Source organism: Aspergillus lentulus (genome assembly GCF_001445615.1).
Source record: "Aspergillus lentulus DNA, contig: Alt01, strain: IFM 54703, whole genome shotgun sequence".
Taxonomy (NCBI): Eukaryota; Fungi; Ascomycota; class Eurotiomycetes; order Eurotiales; family Aspergillaceae; genus Aspergillus; species Aspergillus lentulus.
Window position 1 is genome coordinate 741,884 of NW_028322123.1, and position 11,965 is coordinate 753,848.

The 11,965-nt window shown below is 48.7% G+C and overlaps 2 protein-coding genes across 2 annotated transcripts; one reads left to right on the forward strand and one right to left on the reverse strand.

Annotated features, from left to right (window-relative positions):
* Positions 1-5,626: 5,626 nt before the first annotated feature.
* Positions 5,627-7,485, reverse strand: ALT_0220 (putative ubiquitin carboxyl-terminal hydrolase 8; the record flags this gene model as incomplete). Its single annotated transcript, XM_033560219.1, has 7 exons — positions 5,627-5,740; positions 5,836-6,042; positions 6,096-6,524; positions 6,578-6,906; positions 6,957-7,061; positions 7,112-7,372; positions 7,434-7,485. The coding sequence occupies 7 exons, from the start codon at positions 7,483-7,485 to the stop codon at positions 5,627-5,629; spliced, it is 1,497 nt and encodes a 498-aa protein (XP_033416110.1).
* Positions 7,486-10,300: 2,815 nt separating this feature from the next.
* On the forward strand, positions 10,301-11,848 carry ALT_0221 (CRAL-TRIO domain-containing protein; the record flags this gene model as incomplete). Its single annotated transcript, XM_033560221.1, has 4 exons — positions 10,301-11,068; positions 11,122-11,163; positions 11,213-11,312; positions 11,367-11,848. The coding sequence occupies 4 exons, from the start codon at positions 10,301-10,303 to the stop codon at positions 11,846-11,848; spliced, it is 1,392 nt and encodes a 463-aa protein (XP_033416112.1).
* Positions 11,849-11,965: the final 117 nt, after the last annotated feature.

Here is an 11,965-nt window from a genome sequence, read left to right on the forward strand (position 1 = left end):
GACTTGATATCACTGATTTCCTCTCGACAGCTATGCCTCAAGCATGCACTCGAGCTTGAAGCAGACTACAAAAACAAACACATCTCCCAACAGCAGTCCAATAGCAACAATAACAAGCAATTACCATCCAGACCTTTCCAACGGAAGAACAACATGAACAAACAGAAAGATTTTCTTCTCGGATGCTCGGATCCACCGGGAAGCATCGTCCCGCCTTATCCTTGAATTACCAATCCTGGACTAGTGCGTGACCAGCTATACAAGTCACCATTGGCCCAGTGCGTGCCGTGGGATGACCTCATTCCAAGGTACCAAGGCTACCTGTACCAGCTGGGCTTTAGCGCCTGAATCAGAGCTACTAGGGATCAGGCATTGACCTCTTTCGATGACGGGGCCAAATTACTCTATTTGTACGTCCCTTTGGACTGGATTATTTTTTGAGAACAACCCACTGCGAGTAATGCGATCAAAGTTTCAATTCGCCCGTTGTCCAACAGATCCTTATTACTAGGCGCCGCTAATGGTCTGATCTGATCGGTGCGGCTCATACTATCTCAACGCACCTACTACCTCTGCCCGGCTCCAGCCTGATTCTTTGAGTAAGTGCCTATCGCCAGAAGGTGTCACTTGATCACTACAGGGATTTTGATTCGCTATTCCTGTAATTCCGTACGAGTACAGGTATTGGATGAAAGTGACCCGTGCCGAGCGACAAGGTTCTGCCTTACCAGCATCCCTGTTACGGAGTTGGGGCCTCTGCCGATCTTTAACAACATCAATAATGAGAAGGGCACAATATCGGTGTTGTCCATGATTTGTAAAACCGTGCGACAGAGCAGAAAACTATCAGTCTAAGGCACTTATTCATTCGACGGCACAAAGGGTAAGTAAACACGTATACATACGGCTCAGTACAATGAGGAAGTCTTCAATGCAGAGTGACAATATAGCCAGTTATAATGGGCTCATTCATCTTCTCCTTGCATTTGTAACAAGGCAAAGACATCAAATGTTACTTGATAAGGAATGACATTTATTTGCGCGTGATGCAAAAAAGAATGCACAAAGGTAGAGAAAGATACTGCCGAGCCGAAGTCCGAGATTTGTACCCCTCTTCCCTGGAATTGTTCTTCAAGATCATCCGCTATTGTCATTTGTCAGCCTAGTTGGCAGATAACTACCCACTCGTGCATTCCCACTCAGCGCCAGGCGCAAAACACTTCCTACCGACAAAGCGAAGCTGAGAATGAGCTGATGTCACGCTATGCTGGTAGGGGCAGGTATCCCATTCGCAGAGTACGGAGTATCTGCATTGAAGACAGGAAAGCACTGCGCCAAGAATCCCATCTAGAGTCCGGGAGATGACCTCTGACCACTCCAGTCTTTAAGCGAGTATCCAAAAAAGGCATAGATGTATCCACAGTACTCCGCCGACTTCAGCCAATTAATCCGATTAGCTGCAATCAAGTCTCAGGTTCCCTTCATCTGTTCCTAGAAGAGACCCCGCCAAGCGGAACACCTAGCACGTTGGCTAATGTTGGTGACACGACATCAATTAATAAACAAGACTGCATCGGTAATAATTTCGAAACTGCCTGCCAGCCCTGAATCAATTGGGTTCTCGCGATAGTACTTCGTACGAGCTCCCTGGATACGGCGGACTAACAATAATTAGGCCTACTCACCTGACAGCCCACGCCAGCTGCCGATCCAACTCGGCATGATTGGCTGGTAAGAACGGATTAAGGAATCGGCCTGCACCGCCATCCGCGAGCTTCCGCAAGAATGAACTATGAACTCCCAGTTCCAGTTTCTCTCAGGAATAAAGTTCTCAGAGTTCCGGACAGTCGATCTTTGAGGCGCAACGGGTATCACTGTATGTGCACGCACTCGTATCCCCTAAGACAACAACCCGTCTTTTGGAATTCATGGGTGTTGACGGACAAACCGGTCCTGCTGACCTGATGTGTTTTCTCGATCTTTCTATGCTTGTGTTCTTACTAATTTTGTCAGAGTGGTGTGACTCACAACCCGGAACAGCGAGACTTCGGCCAAACCTGCTTTCCGTTCAGGCTTTGTCTCTGTCGTTTCAGAACTTCCTATGTTGAGTATCTATGAGACCCTTACCCTCTTGTTATGGCCGAGATACTGCGACATCATGTTGGCTACTTCGTATGTCTGTGGTCGAGCTTTGAACTCTTGGTGTTTCTCCACATTGACACCTTCAGTGTCAGTACTATTTTAATTAATGTAATGCGGTATTCCGGAAACTCATTCAACCCCTTTTCAACTCACGCGGAACAGCTGAAGTATAGGCTGAGGTTGCCAAAATAATACCTGGGTGGTACCTACACAGTACAGCTGAGCACCACATCACAGCGGCACATTCCCTGCAAAGAGGTCTTCGTGATCGTGTCATGGTGACAGGTAAGACCAACCAATCAGAAATTATTATTTATGATCGCCGGCCGGACTCGGGGACTCGGAAACTTCAGGTACCCTCTCTGCACTGTCGGGATATATCACGAAGCCATTCTCGGAAACATAGGGTATTGCAGTTTGCACAAAACTTTGGCGCGATGCATAAATCCTTAACACAAGAGCATGAACCTTATGCAAAGACCGGCACTTTACTCCGTGACCATACTACGCCCGGAGGCCCCAGTCACTGTTGGGGTCATCAACAGACCCATTTCTGGGTAGTAGCTCCCGAGATACTAGTAACTGCTCAGCAATTGATTCCTCCCACATCGGAAAATCGGCGCATTGCTAAGGGAATATCAGCGGGATTTCAGGAGATGATCCGCGGCTCGTGTTACTGCGTAGGAGCTACCTGTGTTCCAATACTCTGTACTGAGGCAGTAGTTCTGCTGACTTGAGTTCGTTTTGCGAAACGAATTCAAGAACAATATCTACCCCATATATCTGTATGACGCGGGTAATCCCGCGCCCTGAAACCGAACAAATGCCGGATTGTCATACCAGTCCCCGGCTTATTCTTCCCAGGGGTAACTAACTCTTCGTGAGTCTGAGACCATTCGATATAGAACCATCACTCCCAGCCTGCATCGAGTTACAACCTGCGCGCCTCTTGGGATCAAGAATCAAAGGGAGCGCGTATTTCATAACCATATCAGGACGTTTTCATTCCTTGTCCACATTTGGCGGCTAAAGTTACCTGTTGGTCGCGCACACAAACGTAAGACTAGACAAGCTGTGACCGCGGCTGAAGGGAACAGAAGAAAATTTTCGAACAATGCGCGAGGACGAGCAAAAGGCAGAATATTGAGACTTGCTCTATGCGGCGGTTCGGTTGTGGTAGTTTTGTACTAAAACAATGTCCAGTCCTGCATACGTTGACGAATATGCTTGCTTCTGCTTCGAGTGTTGCGAGTACCTCCCCTCCGTAGGACCGTTGTTCAGCAGCCAGAAACAAAAACAAAGTTGGCCGTGTGGCACCTATCAATGGTGACATGCCATATACACCCTCAACTTTGGACTGATCTTTAGCACAGTGAGTAGTGCTTCGCTTGCCGGACTTTCATAAGCTTTTCAATTTGCAGGCTAAATGCAGCTTAATGATCTAGCACATGCTAGTGACAATCCACAATGACGACCATATGTGCTTCCTCCAGGGCGCGCTTCTCTATGGACGTAGTTGGGCGTGCGCAGCTTCTACCCGCAATAACGCGGAAATGTTTTCATTTGGACGCCTTTCAGTGAACGATATCCAGGAGAAGATGTGCCTTCTCCAGAGTTAGGGGCTGACCACCCATCCGCATTGGTATCGGATACGCACTTGCAAAAGCCTAGAAGTATGTCAACTGTCCTTTGTAACCGGATTCAGCAGTATAACTTCATTTCCAACCATTGACCACGTAATAATAAAGAAGAGAGGTGGCTTTAAAATTACCCTCGAGTGAGTGAGGTCGTTCCTTGCTGACTCATGTGCATTGATATCCAGGCACTGCGGAGAAACAAACACCCGTGGACCTGGAGGCGGGGCGCTAAGCCCAAAAAAAGAGATCAGAATCACATGACCACTATAGCCTAATGCATCCCGAAACAGCTTAGCGCTCCTCAAGCGAGGTGGCCCGAGCCCGGCAGCGGAACAGAGGCACACAACGCATTTTCAACCCTAATATCTTTTATCCTCAACGCCCAGCGCCAGCGACGACAAACCACCTGCCAAACACCGTCAACCCCCAGGTTTCCCTCGTCTCAGATTCAAGATGACTCACGAGTCCGTTTGGTACAGCCGGCCCCGCAAGTAAGGATATTCTTCAATTCTGGGATGCATCGGTACGATTTGGCTAATGTGTTATCTCTCTATAGGTTCGGCAAGGGTTCCCGTGAATGGTGTGTGAACGAAATTCCCCAGGCGATACCAGGAGGATAGGATCGAAATATTATGGATTGCGAGCAGGAATGGCTAATCAGATATTTTGCGTCGAAACAGCCGTGTTTGCGCCCACCGCGCTGGTCTGATCCGCAAGTACGGGGTATGGAAATGAGCCAACTATCGAGAATAACCCGCGTTGGATATGCGACTGATAGTGGTTATAGATGGACATCTGCAGACAGTGCTTCCGTGAGAAGGCTCAGGACATCGGTTTCTACAAGGTTGGTTCCCACATATGCCGCAGAGCCAGAGCACCATGGCCAGGGTCAAACCGACGACTCTCTCGGAGAACTGGTTGGCAGAAGAAGAGCGGATCACTAACAGAACTACCTCTTCATACAGTACCGTTAAATCTGTTTTCTCGATCCATTTCCTGTTTCACGACGAATCGTTACGTGCTCGGCGCTCGGTAGCTACCATGGAGGAAAATCAAAAAGGAATCATATCCGCTTGAATTCCAACGGGGGGAAAAATAGGAAAGAGGAAGAGGAGATGCCGGTCTGAACAACCCAAAAGGTGTTATGTCGAAACCTTTATCTTTCCAATTCAATTTTTTAAATTGAATTCATTCATGAGGATCTTTTCTCCCGTCCTTTCCACTTTACTTTACCTACACCTCGAGCCCGCCATAGCGAAACAGTGTGGTGAATGTGACGAATACAACTGCAGCTGGGTCAATGCCGCCTGTAGACGACCATGTCTAGTAAGGCTACCTATGGACGTAGCGGCCGCTTGCAATAGTTGGACTTTTTCTTTCGTCTAGCCCTCCGGTGCGGCATCGCTCACTTCACCTTTACACTCTACGACTCGAGAAACATACCCCGTCGCGCAGCAAAGCTTTTGGTTCTTTATCATGTGCCCGCCGATGTGGCTCGTAGAAACACGGGTTGTCTGCTACCTTCTGTTGAAACTACCCGTTTTAACCCCACAACGTAGCATTCCTAATTCGCAGAACGTATCATCAGAAAACTGCTGGAATCAAATTCTAGCGATCACCAAGCTATGTCTTGCGCGACCATTTTAGCCCGGTATTCTAACTGCCTGCCTGATGGGAAAGATGCAATCAAATACAGATAACGTTGAGGCCCTCCCGAGTGGAATTCAAATAAGACCCGCGAATTGAACTCCGATGCCATGAACTCCTGCCCGCTAGAGCCAGGAGGGGAAAACAAAGATGGATGCCTCTCTATTGAGGATTGAAGGGTGCCGAGGCAATGCGACGAGCTACTGCAAAGAAGCAGTAAACAATCGTAGATTGTAAAATAAGAGATACGCATCGGCGTTGAGGACTTCAGCCTCGGTGGCGGCAGTGACCTGATCATCGTTGAACAGTACCCACTGTCACGAGAAGAGTTAGTCATGTCAACAATGTCGTGTGTTGTCTCCTGAGAGCAAACACGAGGCATAAGCCATTGGATAACGGATAGACAAACCTGGTCGCCCTGCTTGCAGTAGACGTAGTAGTGTCCAGCGTCCAATTTGCCTTTGTGGACAACTGCAGAAGAGAGATCATAAATGAATTTGGATTTGTCAAGATCCTCCCTGTGCCGATGTGTCGTATATGGGAGCATGTTGATCGACAAAGGGAAATCGACCCTGCCTTCCACTTTCTCGGACACTGCTGAGCTATGCTCGAAGCGCTGCATATCATGTTAGCCAAGTCGACCGCGGTCGTCAGAGAGAAGAGACAGACCTTCAGCTGCATGCAGAGAATCGCCGGCAATTTCTTGATTCGCAAACGCTTTGTTGCTTTCTGAGGCGTACCGCCACACTCACTGCAATTGTAGACACCTGCCATCAGCCTTTCTGGCGACGTAAAGCTCTCCAGGCAACCATTTAGTGTAGGTGTCGCTGAGGGCCCGACACCACCGCCCATGGCCCGTTTCTTCGCCTGTACCTGAACGTCCAGGCTCAGATCGAGCATAGGATCTTCCGTTTTTGTAATGTTGCCGCAATTATCGCACATCACACTACTTTTAAGCTTGCCATAAAATGTTTGGTGAAAAAAGCAAGAACACCCTTGGTCGTGGTCATCCACGTGTCCTTCAGTGCTAGTATGTAACTTGTCAACGAGGAATTGGTAGTACTCGTGTGCATCCTGCTGATGGTAACCCGCCAAAGTCTACGAAGAGTCAGTATTTCAATGTGGTAGCAGTCGGCCAAGAGATCACCTACAGGACTTGCACGCCATGATGCTAGAAGAAGATTCAATGCGGCAAAACCTTCGGCTTTGTCGCTGCTGTTGAAGTCGGCAAATGCTTCTGCAACTGCGCAGCCTATGCAATCCTGGAGAGTACAATCGTGTGACTGATGGCCATTCCCCAAGAAATAGGCATTCAAGATGGGATCATGCAGTAAAGTCTGCAGGATGACGTTGAGATAACATGTTTGTCCGAGATTGTACAGACCTCGGACGCCCTGCTTTGCACAAGCGCGCTTGTTGGCGTTGTTCCTGACAAACTGTTCATCCGATGAACTTTCGCTTGATCTACGTCTCCTAGATGCTGCTGAACTTTAGCAGGTTGAATAAAATCAAGATAGACAGGATACGAACCTTGAAGCATTCCAAAAGGTAACGATCGAAGACGTTCCAAGTCATGGTCATAGACGAAGTCACCGCAACCTTGGCAGAACAGAGTACGCCCCCTTGACTCCATGTCTGCGGCTGTCAGCTACCTTCTACTGTAGAGTCGCACTAGATCGACTTACAGAACTGATGCCCAGTCTCTTTCGTATGAGCTGGTCTATCGGCAGGGGCGCACACTTCAGAGCAAGTCAAGCACGTGTACTTTGGCCTTAGCAGAGAAGCAGTACGCAGGCCTCCTTTTTGCTTCGGGGGATCATCCACCGTCAAAGGCTTAGGAAACAGAGGTAGGGGCCTAGGAGCCAGAGCATTGTGCGTTTTAAGGAACGAGCTCTTGAACAGCTCGGCAGTGTTTCCACTCTGAGTCAGTATTGCGGCGAGATGCTCTTACTACAAGTCAGTTTGAAGATTTATAGAGAGGATGGTATCGTGATGATGCCTGCTTACCGCAACCGAACTCAGCCTCCGAGAGAAGGGACGCTGAAGTAATGCTAGCCATGGTGACGAAGGTGACAGCACGAAATGAAGCTGTTCCAAGGATGTTGTCGAAAGGAAAGATCGGGATGAGAGGGTATTAGAAGAATTAAAGAAGATTTGAGAGTCTGAATGGAAGAGCTTCAGAATATATAAGACGACCGGGAAAGGCGTCAAGCAACAGATACCTTGACTCTTGCGGCCGAAGAAGGAAGTGTGGATGAATGCAAAGCATTCATAGATAGAAGTCGTCAAAGACCTTGTATGGGTTCACAATCGCATTGTGAAGCTTTCAGAGGCCAGCCTCTCAATCAACAATAGAGATCTTCAGCGTTGTGTTGCTCAAGCTGGATGGAGGCTATTGACGGCTGTGGTGAACCTGAGTGCCCCCCTGCTACCACTAAGTGTTCCGTGCGGATCGGATTGGCACCGAAGCGACCAGAGGAGCAAATGATATACCGGCAACAACACTTGATAAAAAGCAAAGCTTGAACTGCAGATGATTAAACTTGTTAAACTGATGGTGTTGCCTTAAGATTATTGAGCCGAAACTATGTGACGCCACGGAAGCTTTGTGGACGGCTTGATGTTGGTTAAAGAGATCTTTTTCTCCTCAGGGTCCGCCGCTCGGAGCGATAAGGAACCGGGCCTGGATCCGCAACCCGGGGGAGACGCCGCCTTTTGGGAGATATCTAAAGGTAAGATGTACTTGTACTGTCTCATATTGCACTCGTGAAATAAAATCTAAGAATATGCGTAGGCCATTATTTCTAAAGATAACTAGTTTTATTTCAGATGGTCATGCCATCAATCTGGCTTCAGTGGTAATGGCAAGTTTGAGATCCATCTCAACAAAAGTAGTCCATGGAAAGAGAAAGGGTCGAATGGAGGCGGCCGCATGCTGGCGAAGCAGCCCAGGCACTTGAAGCGCTCTGGTTGATCTGGTATAGCTGTGCCTCGACCATTGGGCCGGACCAGCGCTTCTCCGTCAGACTACTGCTTCTTGGTCTCCAGTTCTCGACAGTGCTGTCAATCTTCGGTATCTTCGATTTAAGAGGAAGTCCGCATGAGCACAGTTTTATACTAGGATATCCGGTCGTTGACATGATAGTTCCCAGAACAGCGCTCACCGAACACCTCTACCTCGAGGCAATGCGCTGGGCCGAGCCCGATTGGTCCCTCTCGTTGTATAGCGACCGCGTGTCGACCCGCGCGTTGAAGATCCCCGAGTACCTCCTCGAGAAGGGATGGAGGATTTGGATGTGGGCTTTGAGGAAATCGTGCTAGGGGGATTCTCAACGAACGAGGTATCTGTCGTCCTGTGGCCCCGGATCGTGGTCAGAGTGAACACCCAATGTGCAATGCGGCTATGACTTAAGGAATATCTCACATGAATGTTGCCTCAGCGTCAACAGCTCTTCGAACTTCTTCAGCTTCAGCCTCTGCAATCTTAGTGAGTATAGTGGCCTTGTTAATGTTGTCGAATGTCGCTTGACAATACCTTTTTGAGCTTCAGCTTGTCTAGCCCTCCGGAACGAATCTGCTATTGGTGCCTAGTTCCTAGTGAGCAAGAGTTTAAGTGCGAGATAAGGCTTAATTCAAAATACCTCCGGAAAGTCCACACAGAACGCATTCATATTCAAACCATAGAGGAAGCTGGCAAAGCTTTCGCTGAAACGCGTTAAACTCTCGTGCATCAATTGAAGGTGCATGAAATTCGCCTCAAGGTCTGCCATAGAATCTGCAAGTTCTGCAAACTGCGGCTCGAGAGCATTGATTGCGGGTTGCGTGTAGGCAGCATTGCTGATACTCGTCCCATAACCATGGGCTTCGCGGATTGACGATCGAGAATTGGGCCTCAGAGGAGTCGTGGGCCTGGACGAAGGTCGCGGGCGCGAGGATGACGACCGAGCGAGAGCAGGTTCCATCATAGATTCTCACAATTACGCGACGTTCGAGGAAAGCTGACCAGAATTGAGCACGAAGCTCTTGTTGCGCGGCCAACGATAAACAATCACAACACGTGATGAATTGGGCCTAGCCAGCGAGATAGTTGGGCAGGTCAGCAAAGGATATCAAACGCAGTTTGTAAATGGTTGGTATGGAATGGAATTTGTTGGAGAACCAAAGCAGATCGGTAGATAATATCTATCGAGTGTTCATGGCGTTCTGCCTCGTTAATTAAAACAGTGGGCGCCGCATTGTTGATCCCCCGCTTTTCCAGTTTGCGATCGGATCGGGAATTGAGGCGCCCCGAGGGTCCGTTGCGGCATTGATCGTCCACAGAGAGATGATGTTATAAATCGTTCGAGGTTGCCAAGGTAGAACCACTACTATTTAGTACTACTAATAATAATTATCAATTTTCCCATCCTCGTGTGCCCTTGCCCAGTCTGGCGTGAAATTGAGGATAGCAACCACCAACAACATCATAGTCTTCCCAACGGACCCCACTCTAGACCCTCGTTCTTTTAATCTCTCAGCACATGCATGCTTGTTCGTCTATTCGACGCCGTCTACTCCTTTCTTCGGCCAACTCTGTCCATTTCCGCTCATACTCCCTGCCATTATTACTCGCTGAAGGCGCATCGAAGCCTTGTTCAGTTTCAGGCTCCCTAGCTAGACGATCGATCTTCACTGTACCGTCACCGCGGAACAACCCTCCGAGGAAGGCTTCTTCATTTTGGACAGTTACATTCGCTCTCGCTGTTATTTGCGGAGGAGTTTGGCTACAGGATAAGCGCTTTCATCCCAAGAACGACTCTCCTTCTCCATCAATCTCGCAGAATATCCGGCCTGAACAGGAACCATTTCTCGGCGTCATCGATACTCTTAAAACAATGCCTACCGAATTGCCTCCCGGAACCGTGGGGAATCTCACGGCTGAGCAGGAAGCGAAACTGCAGGAATTCTGGGTGCTGCTTCTGAAAGTCTTTGGCGTTAGACTTGATGCGTTGGAGTCAGCTAAGGAAGCATCGGCCAACGCGCCGCAGGAGAACAAGAAAGAGCCCAAGCGACGATTCGGACTGTTCGGCCGAGGCAAGGATAGTGAAGATGGCACCGCGAGCGAGAAATCAGCAGAAGGGATCACAACCAACCTCGCGTCTATCAATATTTCCGATGCAGACGATAAGTACGGTCAGTCGAAGGAGTTCCAGCAAACTCTAGTTGACATGTCGCCGGAGGACATTCGGACAACATTCTGGACGATGGTTAAACAAGATAATCCCGATTCTCTGCTTTTACGCTTTCTACGGGCGCGTAAGTGGGATGTCAAGAATGCTCTCGTCATGTTTATCTCTACTATCCGCTGGAGGTTGATGGATGTGAAGGTGGATGACGATATCATGAAGAATGGCGAGCAGCATGCTCTCAAACAGTCACAGAGTTCCGATCCTACTGAAAAGAAGGCTGGCGAGGAATTCTTGATGCAAATGCGTCGGGGAAAGAGTTTTCTCCACGGTGTCGACAAATCAGGTCGGCCAATTTGCGTCGTCAGGGTGCGCCTGCATAAGGCTGGTGATCAAAGTCAAGAGGTCTTGGACCGCTTCACTGTTTACACAATTGAATCGGCGCGCATGATGCTTGCGCCTCCCGTCGAAACAGCTGTGAGTCCCAAATCTCAGGTAAAACCCGCTGAGATGCACCTGACAAATTCTAGTGTATCATTTTCGATATGACCGACTTCTCATTGGCGAATATGGTATGCCCACGATCTTCAATCTGTCGAAAACATTTACTTACCTCTGCAGGACTACTCTCCGGTCAAGTTCATGATCAAATGTTTCGAGGCCAACTATCCTGAATCATTAGGGGTTGTGCTCATTCACAAGGCGCCTTGGATCTTCTCTGGTTTGTCTTCGCCCGTAAATCGAAAGCCATATGTACTAAATTATTTCTGCACAGGCATCTGGAACATCATCAAAGGATGGCTTGATCCGGTCGTTGCTGCTAAGGTTCATTTCACTAAGAATGTCAAGGATCTGGAGCAGTTCATTCCTCGAGATCGCATCATGAAGGAGCTCGAGGGTGATGAGAATTGGGAGTACAAGTACGTGGAATGCGAACCGGACGAAAATAAGCCGATGGAAGACACTGCCAAACGAGACCAGCTGTTAGCAGAGCGACGTGAACTCGGCAAAGAAATCCAAGATGCGACCATTTCATGGATCGCGGCCAGCTCCAAAGGAGACAAGGATGCTGTGGCGACGGCTAAGGATAAGAGAAAAGACCTTATTGAGCGATTGAGGGAGCAATACTGGCAGCTTGATCCTTACGTACGTGCCAGGTCCCTGTACGATCGCTTGGATGTGATCAAAGGTAATGGCAAAATCGACTTCTATTCAGCGGAGAGCATGTCGAAGGGAAATGCGGCCAGCAGCCAATAATCCGGAGGGTCAGAAGTTGATGAGACTGAGTACTATAGACCTGACTTATCATTACCTTTTGGACATCGACGGCCTCAAAAATGAGCCATGATGGTTGCACTGGATGACAGTTTGTAT